This window comes from Zootoca vivipara, chromosome 12, assembly GCF_965207765.1.
Source record: "Zootoca vivipara chromosome 12, rZooViv2.hap1.1, whole genome shotgun sequence".
NCBI classification, from domain to species: Eukaryota; Metazoa; Chordata; class Lepidosauria; order Squamata; family Lacertidae; genus Zootoca; species Zootoca vivipara.
This window is the reverse complement of record NC_142595.1, coordinates 35,789,353-35,816,270: the sequence shown is the minus strand read 5'-3', so window position 1 is coordinate 35,816,270 and position 26,918 is coordinate 35,789,353. Positions and strand designations below refer to the sequence as shown.

The 26,918-nt window shown below is 46.2% G+C and overlaps 2 protein-coding genes across 8 annotated transcripts in view; both read left to right on the top strand.

Moving 5' to 3' along the window:
- Window positions 1-1,087: 1,087 nt before the first annotated feature.
- On the top strand, window positions 1,088-20,502 carry TNNT1 (troponin T1, slow skeletal type). Of its 5 annotated transcripts, none has more exons than XM_088656369.1 (11): window positions 1,088-1,115; window positions 3,628-3,660; window positions 7,472-7,640; window positions 8,844-8,904; window positions 9,587-9,703; window positions 14,089-14,166; window positions 15,880-15,993; window positions 18,365-18,474; window positions 18,905-18,995; window positions 19,113-19,153; window positions 20,236-20,502. In XM_088656369.1, the coding sequence occupies exons 5-11, from the start codon at window positions 9,605-9,607 to the stop codon at window positions 20,279-20,281; spliced, it is 579 nt and encodes a 192-aa protein (XP_088512495.1). In that variant the 5' UTR covers window positions 1,088-1,115; window positions 3,628-3,660; window positions 7,472-7,640; window positions 8,844-8,904; window positions 9,587-9,604; the 3' UTR covers window positions 20,282-20,502. The 5 variants fall into 5 exon arrangements, with proteins under 5 accessions (XP_088512495.1, XP_060137618.1, XP_034991859.2 ...); XM_060281635.2 differs by having other exon boundaries at window positions 1,091-1,115; window positions 7,472-7,493; XM_035135968.3 differs by lacking the exon at window positions 3,628-3,660 and having other exon boundaries at window positions 1,091-1,115; window positions 7,472-7,493.
- Window positions 20,503-24,522: 4,020 nt separating this feature from the next.
- The window catches only part of PPP1R12C (protein phosphatase 1 regulatory subunit 12C), a 39,208-nt gene continuing 36,812 nt past the window's right edge, over window positions 24,523-26,918 (top strand). Inside the window, exon 1 of one of the 3 annotated variants that reach the window (XM_088656361.1) lies at window positions 24,523-25,046. In XM_088656361.1, the coding sequence (XP_088512487.1) occupies window positions 24,681-25,046 (366 nt within the window). In that variant the 5' untranslated portion in view covers window positions 24,523-24,680. The remainder of the gene's footprint in view (window positions 25,047-26,918) is intronic. The other 2 variants (XM_088656362.1, XM_035134590.3) reach the window with 2 other exon arrangements.

Genomic DNA, 26,918 nt, shown 5'->3' with positions numbered 1-26,918 from the left:
TCCCTGCCAACCCCGTTTCCCACACACCAGGGAGCAGCAGGAAGGTAAGAGATTTCTAAGTCATCCATTAATACTCATGATCAGTTGTGATCTGTTCCAGAATCTTTTCTGGCTGTGGATGTTTCGTTTTTGTATTATTATTTTTAAAAAGGTACTACATATTTTTTAATATACTGGCATCTGCTTATCAACAGATTTGTTTGTCTTTCCTGATGGCATTCCTAGGGTGCTTCCAGGCAGGCAGTTCTTAACACTATCCATTCATTGTTCTTCCCTTGTAAGCCACACATGGCATTGCACAGCTATGTGGGTGGGGACGGGGAGGATATAATTCATCTGAGTAGCATCTCTCCCCCCCCCCCCGCTTTTCCAATTCATTCTTTTTTTAAAAAAAATAAACAAACAGACAAGGTTTTATCTCTGCTCCTCCAGGTTCCTCTCTGCCTGCCTCTGCCATAACCAGTTTGCCCAGCCTTCTCTCAGCAACCAGAATTGAAACCCACACCGACGGAGGTGCAATGTCATCTAACCTTCCCACAAAAAAATAAAAAAATAAAAATCAGAATGAATGCTCATTAAACAGTCAACTTCATCTAATCTCCCTGCAAACAAATCATGATGAATGCTGGGTTCCATGTCTGGAAGTGCCCTTAGATCAGGCATCCCCAAACTGCGGCCCTCCATGATCCCTAGCTAACAGGACCAGTGGTCGGGGAAGATAGGAATTGTAGTCCAAAACATCTGGAGGGCCGAAGTTTGGGGATGCCTGCCTTAGATTGATATTTTTTTTTGCAGAGCAAGAAGTGAAAATCTCCTTCTTTCCAGAACTCTCGTGTGTGTGTGTGTGTGTAAATTTGCTTGTTTGTAAGAACTTTTTCCTCCAGCAGAATGTCTTACAGGGCAGGCCATCCTCCCACTCAGACCTTGTTCCCAAAGCATTCCCTTAACTTGCAGTAATCAGCAACCAATATCCCATATCTGTTGACACCACCCTTGCCAAACTGATAACCTCCCTCTGTCTCACTCTCTCTTTCTTTGGTCTCTCTCTCTCTTTCTCTCTCTCTCTCTCTCTCTCTCTCTCTTTCTTGAAGAAGAGGAACAAGCTGAAGAAGAAGGTGAGGTGATATCACACGTCTATTCCCTCCCTACTCTTCCTACTGAGCATCCTCTGTTTTGTTTGATTTTAGGTCTAAGGCACTCTCACAGAGTTACTTAGTGGAGAACCAAGAATGCTCCTGACCCCCATGGTGGCTCCAAATGTTAGAGACTAAGATTCAGAAAAGTTGGGGTCAGGGCTCCATTTCTCTGGGAGGAGAATGGGGTTGCTTCAATTGGAAAAGGGGGCCTGTGTGAACGCAGGGAGTCTGGTTTCTCTCCCCCGTGCCAGAAAGTTTTGCCTGCTGTCATTCACAAATTTTCTCCCTTCTGGTTTTCAGCCTGGGATGATTCACAAGAGCTCAGCCTCCCTTATTGTTATGAAATTCACAGGCCACTTTTTTGAGTGTCGCATGTTGTCAGGATGCTGTCAGCAGCTCCCGGCTGGTTGCCCAGGAAAGTATAAAGACAAGGAAAAGTTTCTTACAGCCCTTTTTTATTTCAAACTTTACAGAGAGAGGCTATAGAACCCAGCCTCTTGGATAATGGCGTTGTCACGATTGAATCTCCACTCCCCTTCTCTCTCACTTCCTCATTTGTCATCATCATCACCTCCTCTAGGGGTGCTGCTAAGTGCCCTCTGTCTTTGAGCTCTTTGCTCTCCTACTTTTAAGGCTCGCCAGGTTCTGGGAGGTGGTGGGTCTGGAATGCTTTCTAGTGACAACGTGTCACCCAGCTGCTGCTCCGGCTCTGCCTGCTCCTCCTCTGCCATTATTCCCCAACTTTCCCCCTCATCTGCCTCTGAGCTGTGACCTCCCACAAACCACTGTTGTAAATCTAGACTGTCTTCCTCTTCCTCCTCCTACCTGGAAGTGTCAGGATGGGGAGGCAGTCTCCACCATTCTTCCCAGCCCCTGACATATGTGCAATACTCTGTCTCATAACTGGGTCCAATGCTGTTTTCTTTTCTTTTTTACGATCTGGATTCCACCTCCTAACGTCTTTCTTTCCTTTCCTCCCTTTTTCAACCCATTTGCTTAACCAGGCGACAATGCTTGATGGCGGCGGCTAATTTTGCCTTCCAGTTATAACCAAGCATTATTTTTCCCCTTCAATTTTTTGTCCTCTGGTACCAATCCCTGTGCACCTGGAAACAGTTCTGAGGGTCATGTATTATTCTAAATGGAAGCTGAGCCATGAAGTGTAAATGGTTCTTTTCGATATTTTTGTGCCTCTTGGGAAATGGCTCCTGTTGTAAACAAAATCTTCCCTTATTCCCTTATGGAGGACACAAGAGCCCTTATAGAGTCCATTGTAGGTTCTCCATCAGTAGGAGAAAATAACACCGAGGCCAACCAGAGAATATTGAGAAGCAAAGCAGCTAGTAAGCCTGATCTTTATTGAACTGTTGCAACAGGGTGCTCCCCTCACAGGCAGGAGAGAGGAGGAGGACCCAGCACAAAGGTGTGCCTGCCCTTATATAGACATTTTAAATTACCCGCCCTGGAGTCCAAGACCACCCCCAGAAACCTCATACATAGATCACAGAAGAGGTGTAGCCCAAGACCACCCCCCAGATACATCACACCTACATCACAGAAAAGGCGGTCTACAACAGAAATTTGAATGTTGTTGTTTTCCTGTCTGTCAGGTTATCTGATAATGCCTTATCTATCTAATTGCCTTTTCTGGTAGTCTGTCCATTCCTTTCAGATGGTAATCACGTAATTCCTGAGACAATGGGAAGGTTCCCTCACCCCCTCCCTCCTTGCAGAGAAACATTTGGTCAGTTTGGGAGTCAAAATGATTTCAGGACTGTGCTGCTCCAGATGTGTGGTTTATATTTTTATGCGTGTGTTTGCTTGGTACATTTATGAACATTTATTATATATATATATATATATATATATATATATATATATATATATATATATATATAACCTTAATTTTTTTTTATTACACTCCCATTCTTCTTCTTGTCGTTTTTTATTATTAGAAGGTACCCATTGTGGGGAAGAAGCAGAGAAAGAATGAGGGCATCACGATACCAATCAGGGGTCACATAAAGTACAAAATGTGACCGTGGGTAGCCATTCAGATTTTGCTACATGGGAACATCGCTAAGGCCAAACAAACAATATTACTCTCAGTTTGAATGGAGAGAAGTGGCCTACATATCTCCTCTTTCCCCCTTGGCTAATGTCTTTTTTTATTTTAATGACATTTCCCTCTCATTTTTATCCACATCCTGTAGATCAGGGGTTGGGAACCTTTGGCCTGCCAGAAATTGTTGGACTTCAAAGCCTATCAGCCATAGTCAGCATGGCCAAGGATGATGGGAATTGGAGTCCACCAATGTGTGGAAGACTAGAGCTTCCTCACCTCTGCTATAGATGGATTGATCTGCCTTTTCATTTCTCTCATTCATTGGGTCTCTACCCTGCAACTTCCCTCTCTCTCCTTGCTCCACCTCATCCTTGCTCCATCTGTGCTCCCCGTCCTCCTGACCCCTGTGATATATGTTGTTTGCAGTGGCTGACGAACCTGAGCAGGCTGCTGAGCCAGGTATCTTTCTTCTTCACTCCATTCTTCCTTTTGGGGGTGGGGGTGGGGGGACACATAACCAGGAGGGGCCAAGTCAAAATGTTACTTCCCCTCCTCTCCAGCAAAATCTGGCATGTCACAGCCTGGTGATGGGCAGAGCTGGGCCACACAACCTCAGGCAAATGGCGGGATAGAGAGCATAAACACACGGTCACTTATGCCCCGCTCTACACATGATGAGGTGATAGAACAGGCTATAGCTTAGATACTAGGAAACCTGTGACTCTCCGATGATGTTGGAGCACAACCCCCATCATCCCTGGCTATTGACTGTGCTGCTGGCTGGGGCTGAGGGATGTTGCAGTCCAACAACATAGATTCCTCATTCCTGATGTGGGTGAAGAGTTGCTTTTGAGTGCTCCCCTACAGAAACACTTATCTGCCATTATGCAGCTAAGACACCAGGCCCGAAGAGGTCCAGTTGTACTAGCTGTTGTTTGTTTGTTTGTTAGTCTGTCTGTCTTACTTGGAAAGAGTTGTTAATGTAGGGGAGCATTCATAAATGAGAACTGCTCTCTGCCATATGACACCCACAGAGGCAGCTATAGGGTTGTTGTTTTTTACCCAAGAATATCCGAGGACATTTTTCTCATGGGTGTTCTGGTCCAGGAAACACTGTCAGGAGAATGTGGCGAGCTCTGGTGCTTTTACAAGTTGCCACAAGGTTTTACAAAAGAGAAGGAAAAAGACCTGGGGCACTTTGTCTAAATTAGGGGTCCCCAGACTAAGGCCCGTGGGCTGGATGCGCCCCATTCGCCTTCTCAATCCGGCCCGCGGACGGTCCTGGAATCAGCATTTTTTACATGAGTAGAATGTGTCCTTTTATTTAAAATGCATCTCTGGGTTATTTGTGGGACATAGGAATTCGTTCATATTTTTCTTCAAAATGTAGTCCGGCCCCCCACAAGGTTTGAGGGACAGTGGAAAGGCCCCCTGCTGAAAAAGTTTGCTGACCCCTGGTCTAAATTAAGGCTAGGCTCTAAGGTTGCCAGACTCAATAGAGGACAGGACTTCTGTGCCTTTAATTGCCCTGCTCTCTTTTGAGTCTGGAAACCTTAAAGAGAAACCAGCAGACCCTTTGTTTAATTTCCAAGCAAAGGGTCTGCTGGTTTCTCTTTAAGGTTTCCAGACTCAAAAGGGAGCAGGGCAATTAAAAGCACAGAAGTCCTGTCCTCTATTGAGTCTGGCAACCCTAGCCAACCTTCTGCCCTCAATCTTTGAGTGTGTTTTCTTTTCGCCCTTCTCGCATGAAATACTAGGCCAAAAGCTCTGCCTCATGTATGCGTAGTAGGCTTGGCCTGAGTGTGGTGCCGAGTGCACCACCTTTCTGAGATAAATTTAACGGCCTACTTTATTTACATACGCACACACCTCTGGCAGCTCCCGTGATGTATTTCCGACTCCCAAGAAGTTATCTCCCCAGCCATCCACACCCCTCAAAACAGGAGGATGTGCACGGGTTCCTAACAAAATATGCCTTGTTGATATATTTTGTGGAGATATATCTACAGGCCTCTGGTATTGTCCGTGTGCCACACATGTTCTGGATACATGCAAGTCATGTGTTTTCTCTATGTATCTGTGTTGAGAACATGTGTACCCCCATCATGTCTATAAGGGAAGCAACATATCTGAGCCCAGGTGTGGGTAAAAGATATTTTCCAGTACCTATGGACATGCCTGTGACCATGATCGTGAAAACCGTCTTCTGTCTGGTGTCTGTCTGGACTCACCTGCCAACAGCCCTGAAATTTCAGTTGGATTCCTCCAGGCTGACCCTGGAATATTTACCTGTTGTAAAAGCGTTCTGCTTTTAGCTAGGGTTGAGCCAAAATTTCTCAAAAGACAAAGTTTGTGGCAGTTGACTTTCTTTTTTTAGCTCCTCCTGAACCATTGGAGAACATCATGAGTAAATGAATAGATTCATAAATGAATAAATGAATGAATACAGTGGTGCCTTGCTTAATGAATGCCCTGCTTAACAAAATTTACGCTTAACGAAATGATTTTTCGAGCGGAAGTTGCCTCACTAGACGAATTCGTTTTATGAAAAATTCATCTAGCGAATCACGGTTTCCCATAGGAATGCATTGAAATTCAATTAATGTGTTCCTATGGGCAAAAAAATTTCAATGCATTCCTATGGGATTCGTTAGACGAATTTTTCGTTATAAGAAAAGACCCGTGGAACGAGTTAAATTCGTCTAGCGAGGCACCACTGTGGATAAATAAATAAACTCCCCTGGATGAGAATACTCCCCAATTTTGGGTTCTGTGAAAAAAATTCACCATTCCTGAATTTTGGGTGCAACTTTGGATCTAGTTTAGGGTTGCCATATTTCAAAAAGTGAAAATACGGACACAAAAGTTGTTGAGAATTATTATTATTATTATTATTATTATTATTATTGGCCAGATGCGTATGCCGACATGGGTTGCATACCTGTCCGGATTTTCCTGCTTTCAACTGCAGTATTCTGGGTATGTCCACATGTACGGCAACCCTAAACTAGTTGTATTATGGTTTGATATCATTTTAATATCTTTGAAGAAAGCAATGGACTTCACTCTCTTAGCCCTTTGCTCCCTTCACCCAACCATATGAACTAACAGCAGAGTTCCATTCAAAATTAAATGAGACGGACATGTCTCAGAAGAGTTTTCTGAGAACTGTTGGAGAATTTCACCTTACTCCTCCCTAAAAAAAAAAAAAACCCACAACCATTGCCCCCCACCTCCATTTCACAACCACCAAACATCATGAATAATTTGGGGAGGCTGTTTTAGACCCATCTCATGCTGGGTGGGGCTGATGAGAGTCCTAGTGCAAAATGTTGGGAGGGCACCAGGATGGGGAAGGTTGGCATCAGCCTCTGTGGACTATAGTCCACCAGCTACATCAAGTGTCATCCTCAGAGTTACAGATGGATCGATAGGCAAAGAGACCTACTATACTCTTCGATGGGTTGCTGTTTGTCTGCTGTAGATATTTCAATTGATGTTTTAGACCAGGCATCCCCAAACTTCGGCCCTCCAGATGTTTTGGACTACAATTCCCATCATCCCTGACCACTGGTCCTGTTAGCTAGGGATCATGGGAGTTGTAGGCCAAAATATCTGGAGGGCCACAGTTTGGGGATGCCAGCAGTAACCCCACTGCCATGCATCAACTCCTTCGTCACGACACAATTTTGGTATTACATTCTTCATTTCCTCCAGTTCAACAACAATCTATAACTTTCAAATTGACCTGCAGTCAGATACCGGTATACCATATTTTTCCATGTATAACACGCCCCCGTGTTTTGGGGGGAGACTCCTAATTAAGAATATGGTGGGAGATTGCCCAGACTTATTGAGCTTTTGGGGGGAAGGATTGCCCAGATTTGTTGAGGCCATCACTTTGCAGAGGGGCACGCAGGACAGCTGGAGGCAGAACGATTGAATTCTCAGTGTGGGCATCTAATTCTTGGAAGCAGGGAGGGCCCCAGAGACAGTGCCTTGCTGACAACCACAGGGATCTAAGAAGCTACCTTATTACACCAAGTCAGCCTGTTGGTCTCTCTAGCTCCTTACTGTGTACACTTGTTGAGTGACAGCATCTCTGCAGGGTTTCACGCAGAAGCCTTTCTCAGCCTCTACCGACAGACACCAGCTCCCCAACCCCTCCTCCTGCCCTCCAGAGTTTTTGGAGCTGGCTATCTTTGTACAGCCCATTGACGGTTTGTTCCGCGTCTGTTAATGACCATTCTTTGCCTTCTGTTTCTCGCAGAGGAAGAACGCCCCAGGCCCAGGTAAGCAACAGGTATAAGGTGCCTCTTCCGCAGAAATTCATTGACCACAGGACCATTGGATGCTGACGTTCTCGCTGGAGGGCGGAAGAAGCAGTGTGTACACAAAAGCAGAGTTGCCGCCATTCCCCTCCCCCCTCCTGCGTCTTTGTAAGTGACATGACAGGCTGAAAGTCAAGAGGGTTTTCTGCCCATGGTGTTATCATCACGGTGAGGGAAGGCAGTAATTATTGAATCACTGCCTAGAATGTCTAGTTTTTAAAAGGCCCCGAAACCTTTTGAGAGTTTCCCACCCCCACCACCACTATAATTTTTATTAAATTTTCTGTTTTACATTTTAGAATATTCAATATCAATGACATCCCTTCTTCTCTTTCCATGGTTCATTTTGCTTAACACAAATCCCTGCATATTTTATATAAACTAAACCATTCAGTATTCCATTATTACATCCATCAAATCTTATTTCCACTGCTGAATTTATCTTAATGCCGCCCACATTTTCAAATGTACATAATTTTCCCCCATATATTAAATAAACATTTTCCAATCTTCTTTAAACATACGTTCTTCTTGTTCTCTTATTCTATATGTTAGGTCCACAAGCTGCGTATATTCCTTCAGTTTAAGTTGCCATTCTTCTTTAGCTGGGACCTCTCTCGTTTTCCATTTTTGGACTAACAAAACACAGGCCGCAGTAGTGGCATACATAAATAACTTTTTTGACACCTGGCAATTTCTGTGAAACCTTTTGAGTGTTGAGGGGCTTTGATTGTATTTATTTTTTTAACTGTTGATTCTGTGGAGGCTTGATTAGATTAGATGATTAATCTCATAGTGATCATGTCGTTGGGAGGAGATGGTTTTTTACAAAAAATAAATAGGCTATGACTTTTCGTGTGGTCACTAGAGCAGCTTGTTGTGACTGCACTGATGTTTTTACAATTAAATTCTAATAGTCTAATAATTAAATAGTTGTTTGTCTATTTGATGTGCATTTCTTTTTTACTGTACGTTGCAAAGAGAGGGTTAAGGTGATGAATAAATTTAATAAGTATTGATACTTCTATAAGAAAAAAAAGACAACCCCACACAAAATTGGCACTTGGAGATTCTGCTTTTTGATACGCAAGTTTAAAAAGTCTCTCTCCCCTTCCCCCAAAACAAAACACAATCACAGCGATTCATTTTAGCTCTGACATGTCTAATTCAAGTGGTAGCAGAGATTTGTATTAATTTTTGGCAGGGTTTTGGGGGGGGAGGAGGAGGTCAGTAGTATTTTCAGATATTAACTATATTCTTATTTCCTTGTCTGTATTATTTGTTCCTTGTCTGTATTATTTGCACACAAAGGCCGGTGGTTCCACAGTTGGCTCCTCCCAAAATCCCTGAGGGGGAGAGAGTAGATTTCGATGTGAGTGTTCTGTTTTATTAAAGTGTCCTTAATCCCCACTTTTTCTTTTCTTTTTTGCATCACTTCCCAGATAGCCCCAAGCCTTTCAAACAAACAGCCTCTGCCAATAGACCAGCCATTTAGCCAACTAGCACAGATGCCCTCCTCAGTCAGCCTTAGTAATTAAATTGGTTCTCACGTGACATACTGGGGACCTGGTTCCTAGGGTTGCCTGATGCTCTTCTAGCAACTATAAACACGTGGTGGCAACAGCAGCTCCACCTACAGACAGGAGCTGGTGATAATGCGGATCTTTCCCCCCGCCCCCATGGGTGAAAAACAAGGTGGTTCTTAAGTGGAAAAATAGCTGGAAATGAAAATTTAACCATTAAACAGTCCTTTCTTCCATTTATATTTGCTTTTAATTTTTAAAGACAGTGCCTGCAGTGTGTAACATGTGCTTTAGCCTTCACTTATTAGAGATAGTGGGCAAGCAGGCACTAGGAGACTTGTGGTCTGTCTCTGTGCGAGACCGAATGTCCTCCTGTTCTGTTAGAAATCCTGCAGCAACAAGTAGAATTTTCCTCTGCCGTATAATACCTTTCAAGGGTCTGCCCTAGGCCAGCCCACAGAGACATGCACAGGACGGTCTGGGTGGCTTTCATACCCTTCAAGCTAACCTCTCCCTCTGCCTGATGGACAGGACATCCACCGCAAGCGTATGGAGAAGGACCTCTTGGAGCTGCAGACCCTCATTGATGTGCACTTTGAGCAGAGGAAGAAAGAAGAGGAGGAGCTCGTTGGTCTCATGTCAAGGATTGTGAGTTCTTTCTCTTTTTTGTATATAGCTTTTATTAGTTTTCTTTTCTAACAACAAATATCAAAATCATTTTCAAACACACATTCCACATTCCCACCCACCCTTCCCGTTGACTTCCTTCAGCTTCCCCTCTGGTTTGTTACATTAAATGATACAATCTGCTATTCCTTATCTGTCAAAATGTTCTTAAAGGATTGTAAGTTCTGGGCAGCAAAGGATTGTGGGTAGCTGGGAACAGCGGAACGTCTGGTCAGTGTAGACACACACACACTTGTATATTGTGTGTAGACTGGCCCCCATTCATTTCACATTACTGTCCACCACTGAATAAATCTCCCACCAGTTTCATTCTCTATTGTTGTTGTTTAGTCGTTTAGTCATGTCCGACTCTTCGTGACCCCATGGACCATAGCACGCCAGGCACTCCTGTCTTGCACTGCCTCCAGCAGTTTGGTCAAACTCATGTTCGTAGCTTCGAGAACACTGTCCAACCATCTCGACCTCTGTCGTCCCCTTCTCCTAGTGCCCTCAATCTTTCCCAACATCAGGGTCTTTTCCAGGGAGTCTTCTCTTCTCATGAGGTGGCCAAAGTATTGGAGCCTCAGCTTCAGGATCTGTCCTTCCAGTGAGCACTCAGGGCTGATTTCCTTAAGAATGGATAGGTTTGATCTTCTTGCAGTCCATGGGACTCTCAAGAGTCTCCTCCAGCACCATAATTCAAAAGCATCAATTCTTCGTACCCTCCATATGTTTTTGGACCGCATCTCCCATTATCCCTGACTGTTGGCTATGCTGTTGCGACTGATGGGAATTGGGAGTCCAAGAACACTTGGAGGGCCACAGATGTCCCCATCCCTGCATTGGGTGGGTCATTTGAAATTGGTCAGTAGTCCAACAGTTTACCTGCTCACAACATCTACTTCTAAGGGTGCCGTGGCAACCACATAGTGGTTTTTCCTTTGTTTAATTGTAGGCATGGGAGGCAATGTCCACTGGCATACATTTAAGGCACTATTCCACCCCTTTGACCAGGCATCCCCAAACTTTGGCCCTCCAGATGTTTTGGACTACAATTCCCATCTTCCCCGACCACTGGTCCTGTTAGCTAGAGATCATGGGAGCTGTAGGCCGAAACATCTGGAGGGTCGCAGTTTGGGGATGTCTGCCTTTGACAGTCATGGCTTCCCCCACTTGAATCCTGGACCCTGTTGTTTGTTTAAGGATGCTGGGAATTGCAGCTCTATGAAGGGTAAATAAATTTCCCAGGATTCTTTGGGGAAGACATGACTGTTAAGTGACACAGATGGGCTTCAAATGTATAGCTTGGGTGTGACTTGGGAATGTAGCCAATGGGAGCTTTAATTCTCTCTCTCTCTCTCTCTCTCTCTCTCTCTCTCTCTCTCTCTCTCACACACACACACACACACACACACACACTTGAAATGAAACCACCACCACCCATCTTGCAATTAGGAAAAACAATTCCACTGGTATTCTTTAACCCTTTCTCCATGTTATTTTTCTGGTACCTGTCCCACCACCCACTGCTATTTGTTCCACTTGAGAAAACATATCGGTACAGATAGCTGCTTTTTTCAGAAATTTAAAGAGACTGGCAGTTCAGGGATCTTCGTTGCCATGTCCAGTTTGGCACTAAAAGACAAATGCTGGGTTGGGGAGGGGTATGGGGGGGGCAATGATAAGAAATGCTGACGGCTAAGAAGCTGCCCAGAGGGGGAAGAGGTTTTTTAAGGTTACACAGAAAGGCAAATTTTTATACAAGAGAGAGACGCAACCTGTTCTTCAAGATTACATCGAAGGGTCTGATCTGCTTGCCCCTTTACAGGCGACTTGACTTGCAAGCGTATGTTGATTCACCCAGCAGTGGTGTAGATAAGGAACTGAGAGGTATTTTTAAGAGACATTTCAAAATGTGGGTGAAATGTATTCGTCCAGTTCCACAGACATATGGGAAATGGCCTTTCGAAATATAAATTGGCACACTTTGAATCGTGTAGCTGCATCCTGTGTTGCAAATCATGTAGCGGGCTGGATGTTGAGCGAGATAACCTCCAAGGTTCACTTGCAAAGCCTATGATTCTAGGGGTCTGTTTCAATGTTTCCAAGCCACAATTCAAAGTGTTGGTGCTGACCTTTAAAGCCCTAAACAGCTTCAGCCCAGTATACCTGAAGGAGCGTCTCTACCCCTACCATTCAGCGCGGACACTGAGGTCCAGTGCCGAGGGCCTTCTGGTGGTTCCCTCACTGCAAGAAGTGAGAGAACCAGGGAGAGGGCCTTCTCGGTGGTGGTGCCTGCCCTGTGGAATGCCTTCCCATCCGGTGTCAAGGAAATAAGTACTGTAACACCTGAAGGCAGCCCTGTTTAGGGAAGTTTTTAATGTTTAATGCTGTACTGTATAGTGTTTTTAATATTCAGTTGAATAAGAAAGTTAGAAAAGCCGTTCTGGCTACCAAAAAACAGGAAAGACAAAATCATACACAGAGTACCAGACTGTCAGGGACTGTACAGAGGAGGAATGGTGGAGACCCCCCCCCCGCCAAACCTTCCAGAGAAAAGGAAGACAGTAGATTTACAACAGTGGTTTGAGGAAGGTCACAGCTCAGAGGTAGATGAAGAGCAGAGTTGGGCAATAATGGGAGAGGGGGGGAGCAGAGCTGGAGTAGCTGGCTGACATGTTATCACTAGAAAGCATTCCAGACCCCCCCCTTCTCCCAGAACCTGGCGAGCAATGAAAGTAGGAGAGCAAAGGCCTCAGAGACAAATGGCCCTAAGCAGCCACCGTAAGTTGGGTGGTGCTGTTGACGTTTGAGGAGAGAAGGGGGAGGGGGAGTTTACTAAGCGTTTCTAAGCCTCTCTCTGTGAATATTGAATAAAAGACTTTGGTAAGAACTCTCCCTGTTTTGTCTATTCCTGGTAGCCTACTGTGGGGGTGGGGGTGGGATCAGATTCCCTGAAGCCTGACACAGATGCAGCCAAGAAAGTCACAGCATGGAAGAATCAAGGTGTGGGTCTAAAGGACGGGTGGGGGAGCTGGTGGCCCTCTATATGCTCTTGGAGTCCTCCAGCTCCCACCACGACAGGGAGCGAGGCCAACGCTTAGGGGTGATGACAGCTGCAGTCCGGTGAGATCCGGGTGCAGCGGTGTACATAGGGGGTTGGTCATGTTGGCCCCCGCCAAGGTCCCAAGCACAGGGAGACACGAAAATCACGCCTCTCCACTCTGGCTTGGAATGACTAGGTGCCGTCTGCCCATCCGCACACTGCCCAGGCCACTCCTTCACTGCTCTGGGTAGCCAGGCAAGGTGTGCAGGCTCCTCTTCCAAGGGTACAAGGGAGCTTAGGGGCACCTCTATCGGGGGAGCCACGGTTTCCCCGTCCTGCTCTCAAGATATGCAGGGGAATCGTGTGCAGATCTGTGCAGTATGAAAAGGCTTCTATGGAAGCTTATCCTCTCTTTCTTAAACCACTACCTTCTCCTTCTCTCCTTTATTGCTTTCGCTCCTTTCATTACCTTTTTGACCTCCCCCGCCTCCTTTTATTTTATTTTCCCCTCTTCCAGGCTTAGCTATTTGGCCATCTCTTTCTTGGGCGCATGGAAATATGAACAGTGCTCAGATCTGCAAAAGGCTCCTTTTTAAAAAAAAGACCTATAGGTTCAAACTTTTACAAACAGGTGGAGTCTGAGACAGATGTTAGCAGCTGGAAAGAAGGGGCGAAGTCTATGTTTGGGATGGATGCACTTTGGAGGTCTAGGATCTCTCTCTCTCTCTAGGGCAGCTTTGCCCAACCTTGGACTCTCCAGATGTTTTTGGACTACAGCTCCCACAAGCCTTAGCCAGTGTGGCATGCTCAAAAAGACAAAGACAGACCATGACTGCTGTTCTTTGCTCCCACCTAGTGGTTGGTTAGCTGTGTAGGTATAAGATCTTAAATGCTGAATCTCTTGCAGAATCTACTGAAGGACATTCAGATGTTGTAGGTTGTGTGACAAAAAGAGTGCTGGTCCCCTAGCACTGGAAAAAAGAGAAATAGCCATATATGTACATGGTTATCCCAAGTGACAAGGGTGTTCCACAGGACCATTCAGGGTAAGGAGGGAAGAAAGACTTCACGGGTACCACGGCATTCACGCTCTCTGGGTTGGCAACCCTTGGACTGCCACATCCCAGATAGGTGCCTGTCTGGCCTTTGCTTACCTCCACCCAGCAAAGGAGAGCTTCCCATTTCCCAAGTTCTGTTGTTGAACAGCTCTTACTTTTCAGAAGCTTCTCCTGCCTAGTAGTTGGCGTTGTTTGCAAAGTCACTTTCACATTTCTCCTTGAGCACCGCAAAGGTCTGAGCCATTTCTTGTGTCCTTCGGTAGGAACATCGGCGGGCAGAACGCGCTGAGCAGCAGCGGGTCCGCACTGAGAAGGAACGGGAGCGGCAGAACAAACTGGCCGTGAGTATCGCCATCGCCTGGCAGCTTCCCATTCCAGCTCACGGGTGGGGAACCTCAGGCCAGGAGTCGAAGGCGGCCCTCCAGGGTTCTCTGCCTGGCCTTGGGGACTCTCCCCAAGCCACACTTCTCACCAATTCCATTTCATATGCCCTGTGTCTGTTTTTGCCTGGCTGGAATGTACCGTATTTTTCGCTCCTTAACACAGTTTTCCTCCTTAAAAGTAAGAGGGAATTCTGTGCGTCTTATGGAGCGAATGTGTGGTCCCTGGAGCCGAATTGCCCAGGGGTGAAAGGCAGGTCGTGCTTTCTTTCTTTTTTTAAAGAAAGGGTTAAAGGCTAACAAGAGGGAATGAGCTGAAAGGAACCCGCTCAGCAGCTGATTGCAAGAGATTGGGGAGGGAGATAAGGGAGTTAGCTCCCTTCCCGCCCTGCCCAGGCCCCTTGCCCAGGCCTCAATTGTTCTCTGCAGAGAGGGGCTGTTTGTTTGCCAAGGACATGTGACTGGCTGATTAGATTATCTGTCTGGAAACTGTAGAAATGGGTCCCTTTCCTAGAGAAGCTGCAGAACTGTGAGTTGAACCCCATAAAACAGGATTTCCCCCCCTTTGCAAGGTAAGCTCAACAACTTTAAGCTGATCCTTAAAAATGGAGCTTCCCCCCTTTGCAAAAAAGATGCACAACTGTGAGCTGCCCCCCCCAAAAAACGGGGCTTTTCCCATTTGCAAAAAAAAGCTACACAACTCTGAGCTGATCCTCAAAAAGATGGAGCTTCCCCTCTTTGCAAAAGAAGCTTCCTCAAGTATTTAATGGGGGGCAAAGGCACCTAGGTCTCTAGGAGTTGGCTGCTATGCCTAGGACAGGCATCCCCAAACTGTGGCCCTCCAGATGTTTTGGCCTACAACTCCCATGATCCCTAGCTAACAGGACCAGTGGTCAGGGATGATGGGAATTGTATTCCAAAACATCTGGAGGGCCGAAGTTTGGGGATACCTGGCCTAGGACAATTCAAGAAAGCAATTTTTTTCCCCTTGTTTTCCTCCTCTAAGAACTAGGTGCGTGCTATGGTCAGGTGTGTCCTATGGAGCGAAAAATGCGGTATGCCTGAGCTCCAGAAGTCCCTCTTGGTTTCCTGGACAGGCAAAGAGGGGTGTATAAGGCCTGGGCATAGAAATTACATACCGGTGCTGTTTTTCTGGGAGTACCCAAGGGTACACAGCACCCCACCCGCAAATGTTGAAAGTGTGGCACTTACTGTAACAACTTCATGGTGGGTACCGGCACCTTTTTCTATTTAAAACAAAAACCATTTGACATACCAAATAACTCTCCCACTTTAAGTGGGACATCCTAGATTTACTAGCTTCCAGGATGTGCCCTTTTGGCTCCCACGAGAGCAGGGCACCGAAAGATGCCCATTTTGGGGGGTCATGATCTTGTGCAAGTCACGTGGCTCCCACAGGAGTGTGGTCCTGAAAGATGCACATGCTGATTTGACTTGGTGACACGTTGGAGAGTATGAAATGAGCCCACTCTACAAAAGGTGAGATTTACATTGGTTGCTTCGCCCACATTCCCCCCCCCCCGCTGCCGCCCACCACTGTTGTGTGACCGCTTGGTGGCGGCCCAGTTGGGGATGTGACCCTCAATCTGAAAAAAGCTTCCTTGCCCCTGTTCTGTCATTGGATAATGGATTCGACACGGTTGCCCTGTGCAGGAAGAGAAGATGAGGAAGGAGGAGGAGGAGGCCAAGAAACGAGCAGAAGATGATGCCAAGAAGAAGAAAGTGCTATCCAATATGGGTGCTCATTTTGGCGGGTACCTGGTAAAGGTAAATAGTAAGGAGGGATTTACTATTTTGGCTAATCACAGTCTTTGCTTTGCTTTGCTTCCTAATATTTCAATCACTTGCATGCCATCCAATTGGACCTGTTCTAGAGGTGTACAGTACTAGCTAATTCCTCACTGCAAAACCATAGCTTCATACCGTGTTTCTCATATTTTAAGGCATCCCTACAAAATAAGGCATGGCAGGATTTTCCTGAGGTGGAAAAAATATAAGGCATACCTCGAAAATAAGCCGTACCGGGTGGTGGAAGAAGGTCTGTGGCAAAGAAGGGTTGCTGCTGCCGCGTTAACCCCCGAGACCTGGCTGCAGCCATAGCGTGCAGCCCCAGAACCCGGCTGTAGCCTTTGCGCACCGCGCGCGGACACCCGGGACCTGGCTGTAGCCTCAGCGCGCAGCCCCAGGACCCGGCTGCAGCCTTTGCACGCAGACACCCGTGACCCGGCTGCAGCCTCAGCGCGCGCAGCCCCAGGACCCGGCTGCAGCCCCTGCCTGCCGCGCGCGCAGCCCCAGGACCCGGCTGCAGCCCCTGCCTGCCGCGCGCGCAGCCCCAGGACCCGGCTGCAGCTTCTGCCTTCCGCGCGTGCAGCCCCAGGACCCGGCTGCAGCCTTTGCCTGCCGCGCGCGCAGCCCCAGGACCCGGCTGCAGCCTCTGCCTGCCGCACGCGAAGACCCAGTGGGAGCAGGTCTGTGGTCTGTACAGATACCGGTACCGGTACTTAATTAAAAAATAAGACATCCCTTGAAAATAAGCCATGCTGTGTTTTTTTCAGGAAAAAATTAATATAAGACATGACTTATAATATGAGAAACACGGTAGTAGAGAACGTGCTTTGCAGGGCGGGGGGGAGTGTTGCTATAGGATATTTTGTGTTTCTTTTTTCTCCTTTTTGATTTGTTTGCCTTTTTTGAAACAATTTTAATTTGATTTTACAAGTGTAGAATTATGACAATACAAAATACATATCCATCTTTAGAGATTTCTCTGAATCTCTGGACTTCCTTCCTTCCCATCCATGGGTCCAATGGTCAACCTTTTTGACTACATATTATTCCATAATCCATGTTTCATGTCACGCCATTTTGTCCACAGTATCTGCTACATTACAAGTGTTATTGCAATCCTCCTAATGTTTTCATCTGCTTACAGTGGTCTCCCAGATAAATTATAATTTTTTCCCCATTCTTTATTAAAGTTTTGGGGGTATTTGGTGTTTCTAACAGGGAAAGGGAGATGTGGGCTGAACAGTCTGGAGACACCAATTTCACCCTAACCCCAAGGATGAACCTTATGTCCACCTTATCTAAGCAGGTTCATCCTCTGCAACTATTCTCAAGCCTTTGAGAATCTGTTTCCCACCTGATCTTCTGGAAGGGACGGAATATATAATAGCACCGCGATGCCATCAGGTGGCTCTTTTCACAATTGCAGCCACCATCCCTTTCCTGCGATTCGGTCTGTCGGGGGTAGAGATATATCTGTAGCTGATCCAGGTGTTTCTGGACTCCCAACTAGGGATGGAAGAATCTGTCCATCTTGCTTCTCTCCCTTTCCCCATTTTTCCAATCTTCATTTTGGTCCTTCACACTGCAGCATATCTCATACACACACACACACACACACACACACACACACACACACACACACATATATATATATATAATCTTGGAGGTGGTGGTGGGATCCCAATGGAAATTCTTCATCATTTTACTGCAAATTTCTCCTAATGGATTTTATGTTATTTTCACCAATATATTCACCGATGTGCACAGTTTCCCTTACCAAATACATGCATTTTTGTAAACGTTGTTTGGCTGGAGAACGGCAAACTTCAGATGAGCGCCAACTTTTGAAGGGTAGCTGTGTTTTGGTTTGCGTATTGTTCTGGAAAGTTTGTAAGCAGCTTGCAAACACAGTAAAAATACCAAAAAAAAAAAAAACCACACACACAAAAAAAAAACCCAGTTACAGTAAACACTATGAATAAAAACCTAAGAAACAAAAGCAATTTAAGCAAATAAAAGACAGTTCTCACAGATCCTTCCCACACCAAAAGAGGCCGCAAATACTGTATATTCCTGCGTATAAGACTACTTTTTAACCTAGGAAAATCTTCTCAAAAGTCGGGGGTCGTCTTATACGCCGGACCGTATTTCTTATACGGCGACAATATCCCAAACTCTATATTTTAACTGGAAAAGTTGGGGGTTGTCTTATACGCCGAGTCGCCTTATACGCCAGAATATATGGTACTTTAAAAGCCTTCAAATTAAGGGTCAAAATCCTGGTTTTAAAAAGTTTTCCCCTAGGTGATTCCCTTTTGCGCACACTTCCCACCTGGGTTCTCTCTCTTAGGCAGAGCAGAAACGTGGAAAGAGGCAGACAGGCCGTGAAACGAAGATCCGGATCTTATCGGAGCGAAGGAAGCCGCTCAATGTAGAGAACTTAAGCGAACAACAGCTGAGGTTGGTAACAGAGCAGAGCTGCATGGCAAGACTGGCGCCCCAAGGGTCCCTTGCAGGGGTCCCTCATAGGAGAGCCCCCTTGACCCTGCCCCTCCTCCTCCTCCTCACCATTGCAGCTGGCTTCTTTGGGTGCTTCACGCTCTGGCCCAAAGGGGAGAAGCAAGCGGGCACAGCAGTGGCGGGGAGGAGCTCTGTCTGGCAGCCAAGATGAGGCAGAGGACCACCATCAGTTGACAGCAATGGCAGGGAGATTCATGGAAGGAGGGGACCAGGGAAAGTGGCGTGGCCACCAACAGTTCTTGGCACTGTTGAGAGTCTGGCCAGGGAGGGGCATGAGGGATTTTGGAGGGGTGGCAGAATAAAGGGTGTTGTTGTTTTTTAATCAGAGAAGTCCCCCAAACCCCAATCCAATTTGCCTCTCTCTGTCCAGGGACACAGCCAAAGAGTTGCATGACTGGATCAATCAACTAGAATCAGAGAAATTTGACCTGATGGAAAAATACAAATGTCAGAAGTATGAGGTAAGGAGGGAGGAAAAAGAAATATACTTTTGGATATACGGAACTTTCCCTGGTGCCAAAGTGATATTAACATCAATTTCCCTCTCTCGGTGTTGTGTGTTTTCCCTTCCTTTCCAGATCAATGTTCTTTACAACCGCATCAGCCACGCCCAGAAATTGTGAGTGATCTTCTGGTTCCGGCAGCAACACACACACACAAATTACTCTGGCCTCAAATCCCATTACCCACCCACCCACTGCATGTTTTATAGCCTTGTGCATTTTCACAACTGGAATCCACAGTGTGGAAACGGCTTGAGAAACAGGTTCCAGTGTTCATGTGGAACTGTGCATGAATTCATGAAGTCCACACATGCCAGGTTTATCAAATGTATTTTAAAAACCCTCTTTTTGGCATCTGCTAAGGACATTTTTGTTCAAACAAGCTTACCCAAATGCTTAGGAAGTTGAGGTCATTTTAATCTGTTTCAGCGTTTTTGTATTTTAAGGTTACAGGTAGGTAGCCGTGTTGGTCTGGATCGAAGTAAAATAAAAAAAATTCCTTCAGTAGCACCTTAAAGACCAACTAAGTTTTTATTTTGGTATGAGCTTTCGTGTGCATGCACACTTCTTCAGATACTGAAGAAGTGTGCATGCACACGAAAGCTCATACCAAAATAAAAACTTAGTTGGTCTTTAAGGTGCTACTGAAGGAATTTTTTTTATTTTATTTGTATTTTAACTTTTGTATGTTTTAAAGTACGGCTGCAATTTTTTGATTTTCTTGTTATATCTTTATGTAAACTGCTTTGAGGGTTGTTGTTGTTTTTACAATCAAACAGCATATAAATTTTCTGGAATAAATAGATAAAATACTATTTTGGAGAGCTGGAATGCAGGTCACCAAAATCTCAAGATCTGCACCAATTGGAAGCTGAAATTCAGCTGTAGTATTCTCTCAAACTTTAACATTTCATATCTGGAAGTTTGTTATGTCATATTTTGGTCTTGTGGCTTCTTAGCTTGAGTTTCCCTCACAAATTATATTTCAGATACATATATATGCAGACAGTACACAGAGCTTGGTGTCAATCTTCATAGATAGATGACAGACAGACAGACAGACAGACAGACAGACAGACAGACAGATGATAGATAGATAGATAGATAGATAGATAGATAGATAGATAGATAGATAGATAGATAGATAGACAGATGGTGAGTGTGGATATTTTACAACTTGTACATTTCTTCCTTGCAGCAAGAAAGGTGCTGGAAAAGCCAGACTTGGTGGGCGCTGGAAATAAAAAAGAAGACGCCTACCTGCCTACAATTCATGCAGAAATCTGGGAGCCACAATTGATTGCAGCATCCCATTGCTTCCCCTGCCCTGTTTTATGTTGAAAGTTGACCAGCCTGCCCTTTGTCCATTCTTCTTCACCCCTGTCATGTGTGCCTGTAACAAGCTCTTTGTCACAAGCCAGACCCAATAAACCAAACTCTCCCCTCTGTGGTACCTCCCCAGTGAGTACAGCCTTCCTGTGTTTTATTGGTGGAAAGAATGTAGAATCTCCTCTTTCTATCTTTCTCCTCACTTTCCAGAGAAGCTGCCTTATACTGAGTCACACTTCTGGTCCATCAAGCTCATTATTGTCTACACTGACTGGCAGCACAATGACGATTGCTCCAAGCACGTTAAAACTTGGTTAGATTAGCATTTGCCCTCTTCCACCTTTAAGCAAATGTTCCCCCCAAAAAATACTTAGGCTACAGTAAATTGCAGACCCTTAGCTTTGCGAATAAATGAATAGTTTCCAGGCCTTACAGCAAACAAGTCTCCATCCACTGGAAATAAAATGAAGGGGGGGAAAAGGTTCCAAGCAATTTGAAAAGAAAAGTACTTAGCTTTCATACAAAGTGAATCAGGCAATCTTTGTGTTAGCTATAATGAGCAAGCTATAAAATCTCCCTTTTGGAGAGATTCTTTTCATTTGCAGGGAGCCATAGATAGCCACGTGGCTTCTTGCTTGTTCCAGGAAGCATGAAGAGAGGAAAGACTGAGAAGGGGGCGCTGAGAAGGACTGAGAACTAACTTGAACTCAGGGTGCAGGTTAACATTTTCATGTACGCCAGTGTGAGTCAGTAACTGTGTATTGCAACATGTTTTGTGGCAGCCCCAAAATATGTGACCCTCCCTCCCCAGAGAGGTGTGTCTGGCACCTTCATTATACAGCTTCCACACCTCTTTTGACAATTGAGGTCTATATTTTTGAGGACCTACCTTGTAATGTTGCTTTAAACTGTTTTTTTGAGGACCTACCTTGTAATGTTGCTTTAAACTGTTTTTAATGTTGTGCTTTAATGCTGTAACTCACACTGGGACATTAGTGTGAAAGGCAGGTAAATCATTATCATCATCAGTGCTATTTTTCTGGGGGTACTCAAGGGAATGCGGTACTGGCAACAAAGCTGTTAGAGGTCAACTGGATGCCTTTAAATTTGTAACTTCCCTTGATTATTTTTAAAGAAGGTAAAAATAGATCATCTAAAATAAAGATAGGAACTGTTATGAAACAAAAAAAAAATACTGAAAGTAACACAAGGCAGTTGCTAGGCTTGGTCACATGGTTGCTATACTACTCTGGAGCGATGGGAATTCTCAAAGTTTTTTTTAAAAAAGCAGCAAGGGATGAAGACCAAAGAAACCGCAAACTGGGAGACTTTGGTGCGTGGCGATGCTCTCAGTTTAAGACTAGCTGTACCGCTCCAACAGAGGGCCTACATATTGCAGCTGAGGAGGGAGCTCTGGATCTTAGGGAGAAGAGCTTGCAGCAGGAGCCATTAGGGAGGAGAGCTTGCAGCAGGCCTGCAACTCCATTAGAGAGCCACCCACACCCCATTTCAGAAGAGGCTTCATTGGGATACTAGAACTGGAGGAGCAGGAGTGCACTGAAAGCAGAGTAAGAGGCAGCTCAGTCTGGGCCCTTTTCATAGACGTTGCTGGGGGAAAGCCTGGTAACGGCAGGCCTGTTGCATTTTGCAATCCTGTTGCTTTGCAATCCTGCGCAAGCCATACCACTTGGCAACGTTGCAAAGCCGCAGGGCTGCCGGCGGAGGGGGAGGTGTATGGGGCAACTGGGGCAAATACCCCCAGGCCTGCACAAAGCCAGGAGGGATTCCCTGCCTCGGTTCCTCTGAGTGTCATTGGCCACCAATGGTGATTGAAGGATGCCTAAGATTTCCAGGCAAACGTTCCACTGAAAAGTAACGTTCTGTGGCAGTTAATGCAGCAAAAAGGTGCATTAGTGGTGTGAGACCAGGCCTTAAGAGAAGAATCTTTCCTGAGTGTTGGAAGCAGACCACAACCAGAAGACCAATGAGACTGAGCCTCAAGAAGCAGAAAGAAAGAGTCTGGAATTTGGAGGAGGTGCTTGGGGACAGTACAAGCTAATCCCTGCTCTCTTTTCTGCTGGTTCAGAGCAAAGGCCGAATCCAGCATTCTGTTCTGACAGTGGTAAAAGGCATGCCTACACGTCTTTGCCACCCTACCAGGAGATGGCGGGTGTCAAATCGGGGTCATTTTGCATAAAGTTAGAAAAAGATCAGAGTGGTCCACAGGTTGTGTATACACCATACATTTAAATCAGATTGCTTCCCCAAAGAATCCTGGGAAGTGTAGCTTGCCTCTCACAGAGGTGCAATTCGTAGTGCCCTTAACAAACTACAGTACAGTCCCCAGGATTCTTTGGGGGGAGTCATGGGCTTTTGTGCGTATGGTGTATATACAGCCCCACTCTGAAATTCAGGTAAGAATTAAAACTGGCATTGGCTGTGCTTCTCTAGGGGTGTGGCAGTGCTGCATCTGGTGACATTTCTGTTATTATTTTTTATATATCTTGTGGAAGTTGAAAGCCAGCTCAAGCTTAGATGCTGATTAGGGCGGAGATAGTGTGACCCCATTGTTTTCATATTTCTATGGGCACTTGCTGAGTCTTTCCTCTTCCTTGCGGTTCCATAAAGTCTATAACGAAGAGGGCTCAGAGATAGGAAATAGGTAGACACACAGCACACCAGCTCCTCTCAGCATTTGAATCTGTTTTTCACTCTCATTTCCAAGGCAACACGTGTAGGACTTTCACTATGGATATAGAATCATAGAGTTGGAAGAGACCACAAGGGCCATCCAGTCCAACCCCCTGCCAAGCAGGAAACACCATCAAAGCATTCTTGACATATGCCTGTCAAGCCTCTGCTTAAAGACCTCCAAAGAAGGAGACTCCACCACACTTCTTGGCAGCAAATTCCACTGTCGAACAGCTCTTACTGTCAGGAAGTTCTTCCTAATGTTTAGGTGGAATCTTCTTTCTTGTAGTTTGAATCCATTGCTCCGTGTCCGCTTCTCTGGAGCAGCAGAAAACAACCTTTCTCCCTCCTCTATATGACATCCTTTTATATATTTGAACATGGCTATCATATCACCTCTTAACCTTATCTTCTCCAGGCTAAACATACCCAGCTCCCTAAGCCGTTCCTCATAAGGCATATGTCCTGAGCTAAACAATACTCCACATCTTCATACAGTATACAGTATATTATGCTACATATTACAGTACAAGGATGGGAAGCCTGTGAGCCTTCAGGTGTTATTTAATTGCTGCTCCCATCCTCCCTGACTTTTGGTCCCATCTGCTAAACATTGGACAGGTGTAGGCTCTGCTGTCTTTTCAGGGACTACTGACGACCTTCCTCTTCCAGCAAGCCTTTTCAGTAGAGATCTTCCCCAGTCTGCATCTGTATAGGAACTGTATTTAGAAGTTTCTAGATGCTTTACTTGTTTTTTTTTTTATTGTATGCTGCCCTGGGAGGAAGGGTAGAATGCAAAATAAACAATAATAGTAATAGCTGGAGTCCAGTAACATCCTTGATAGAAGACCTGCAGTCAGGGTTTATTATTATTTCCATTACTATATTCCCATGGTAATCCCACACAAATCTGCTTCTTTTAAGCTCCATCTCCTAGGAGCACTTGGGGGGGGGGGGGACTTCAAGCTCATCTCCCACCATACCACACACATCTGTATCGCTTCCCCCAAAGAGATGGAAAGTTTTGAGAGTTGCGCACTATTACATCCTTAATTGGCAACGTAGGGCTAATGATTTGTACTACAACCTCCGAGACAAAGCAGTCAGGGCTTTTCGCCGCATAGTTGCTGCTCTCCACCTGCAATCACGACCAGGGTCTGTTTTCTTCTCCTCATGGTTTTAACGGCATAAACAAGGCCAAGTGCCCCCGCTTTCCATTCCCACCCGCACTTCTTAGGTTGTGCTTTTCGCTTTTTCCCTAGGGATTTGGTGTGTGTGGAAATGACCCTCCCGGCGTTGAAACTACAACTCCCACAATTCTGCGACGTTGGCCTTGCCGTGTGGGGCCGATGGGAATTGCAGTCCGACGGAATGTCTGGGAGGACCCCGACGTCTGGAGGACTGCACTTCCCGTCATGCCGCGCGGCGGCCGTACCCTTTTCCACATCCTCCTCCCTGTTGCTGCTGCTGCCGCCGACGCCCCCTCCCCTCTCGCTTCCGATACGGAAGCCGAGAGGCGTCGACGCCGCCGCCGCTGCTGCTGCTTTTCAGCCCAGGGCTAGAGCTGGGCCAGGAGGGCCGCCCAGCTGGGCTGGCGGCGGCAGCAGCGGCAGGAGGGGGAAAATGGCGGCACCGCTGCTGTCCCTCTCCGAGGGGGAAGGAGCCCGGGCGCGGCGGCGGGAGCAGCTCCGAGCCTGGGCGGAGGCCGAGGCAGCGGTGGCAGCAGCAGCGGCTGCTTCTCTGTGCCCGGCCCCGCCTCCTCCGGGGCTGCCGGTGGCGGCCGAGAGCGAGGCTGTGCCCGCGGCGGGGATGGGCTCCGGGTCCGCCGGCGGCAGAGGGGTTCGGCCCCGCGCTGTCCGCTTCGAGGCGGCCGCCGAGTTCCTGGCCTGCTGCGCCGGGGCCGAACTGGAAGCGGCGCGGGAGATGCTCAGCGCCGACCCGGGCGCCGTGAACGGGACCAACGCGGACGGCATCAGCGCCCTCCACCAGGTACGCGGCACCCCGATTTCAGCTCCCTGCCTCCCTCTCCCTGCTTTTGCCTTCTTCCCGTTAAGCTTCTTTCTCTCCTTTCCCCTGGCCGAAATAAGTGACAGGATCTCAAATCTGGAAACGGAACACCTTAGCGGAAAAGGGTGCCTCTGAACGTGCGCAGAGCGTCGTCCCACCCGTGATGGGAACTGGAGTCCAACAACTATAGGGCCAAAGTTTGGGGGAGGCTTGTGTAGAAAGTCGCCTGCCTTCAGCCCTGGCTTTGGTATAACTAATGTCAAGGGCTGGCTTAGGGTTATATGATGAGAGTACTTCTCAGCATCTAAGAAATGCTCCCCAGCCCTTAGTTTACTGTTGCCAATCCCTGGTTGTGAAGTGTATGGGGGTGGCCTCTGAGCATCTGCAGAGTATGTATTCTCTACCATTAAGCAGCTGCAACCAGCTCCACCCTATCTCTCTCTACGGATACACACAGGCTCATGTGAAATTAGAAGGATCTGTTCCCTTTTATCAGCTAATGGTTGGGTAGGTTTGAACCCCAACAGCTCTCTGTAAGATGAATGCTGCTCCAGGTCCATGCGCAAAAATTGCATTATATGAGGCTAGCAGTTGTGAAATTAAAATGAAGGTTTGATGATGCCCCAGTTTGGCATGTGATTACGGCTAAAGAACACTTTGCATGATAAATGTTAATGTAGCAGCTACCCAGTAAATGGAACTTGCACGGCCTGCAGGAACATCCTCAAGGAGGTTGTAAAGCACATCTCAATAACTTCTGGCCTGAGATTGCTCTCGGTCACTAGATTAATTGATTAATTATATGGTACACATATACATTCTGCTTTTATGCCATGTCGTACCAGTGACCATTCTCTCTGTCCCGATAGTGCCTGTCTTGGCTGGCAGTGCCATTCTCCCAGGGTTATCTGGTCCAGTTTATTAAGCTCTATTTCCACAGCAGATGTCAAAAATTCTGTGCCAAATTCCATGTATCAGTAGGATTGTGCTGATGATTCAGGTGCTGTAGTGCTTTCCCTGAAAAACGTCCCTGGTTCAAACTCCAGCAATTTCAGGTGGAATTGGGAAATGCTGTTGTTTGAAACCTCGAAGAGCAGCTTGCAATTTAGACATTACTGAGCAGGATGGACCAATTGTCTGAATAGATACTAGGCAGCTTCCTATGTTCCTTCTTAATATAATTCCACCTTTCACCTAGTGATGTAAGTCGCTTCCACTGTACAAAGTTGAGCTGCTAGTTCCATCACCATCATATAGAGATCAAATGCCACCATCTCTTACTCTTTTACTGGATAAATGATAACACAGATCAGAAACCTTGCTATGTTTGTAACCATACGTGGAAAGGGTGGAATAAACTATTTTCTACCAAACTTTAACAGCTACCAGTCTACTTGTAGGACTTTGGAACCACCTAACTGCAGGCTGTAGTTTTGAGAACAGTATATATATCCTGTGTGAATAGAGAGAGTATATGGGTAGAAATTGTAGGAGAGGGAAGCAACAGTGAGCTTACTGTAGTTGTGTGCTATAAACCTCCAAGCCAGACTGAAGACTTGGATGATGCCTTCATACAGCAGATTACCAAACATTCAAAAAGTCATAGGAGACTTCAACTACCCCAATATCTATTGGAACTCAAACTCTGCCAATAATGTAAAGTCCAACAAATTACTCCGTTGCCTCATTGACAATTTCATTTCCCAGTAGGTAGGAGAAGCAACTAGGGGGTCATCTATTTTGGACCTTGTCCTCACCAACAGTGGGGAACTGATCAATGAAGTGGAAGTACAGGAAACCTAGGGAGGAAGAAATTGTGGCCTCTTGGGTTTCATGATACAGAGGCAAGGGAAA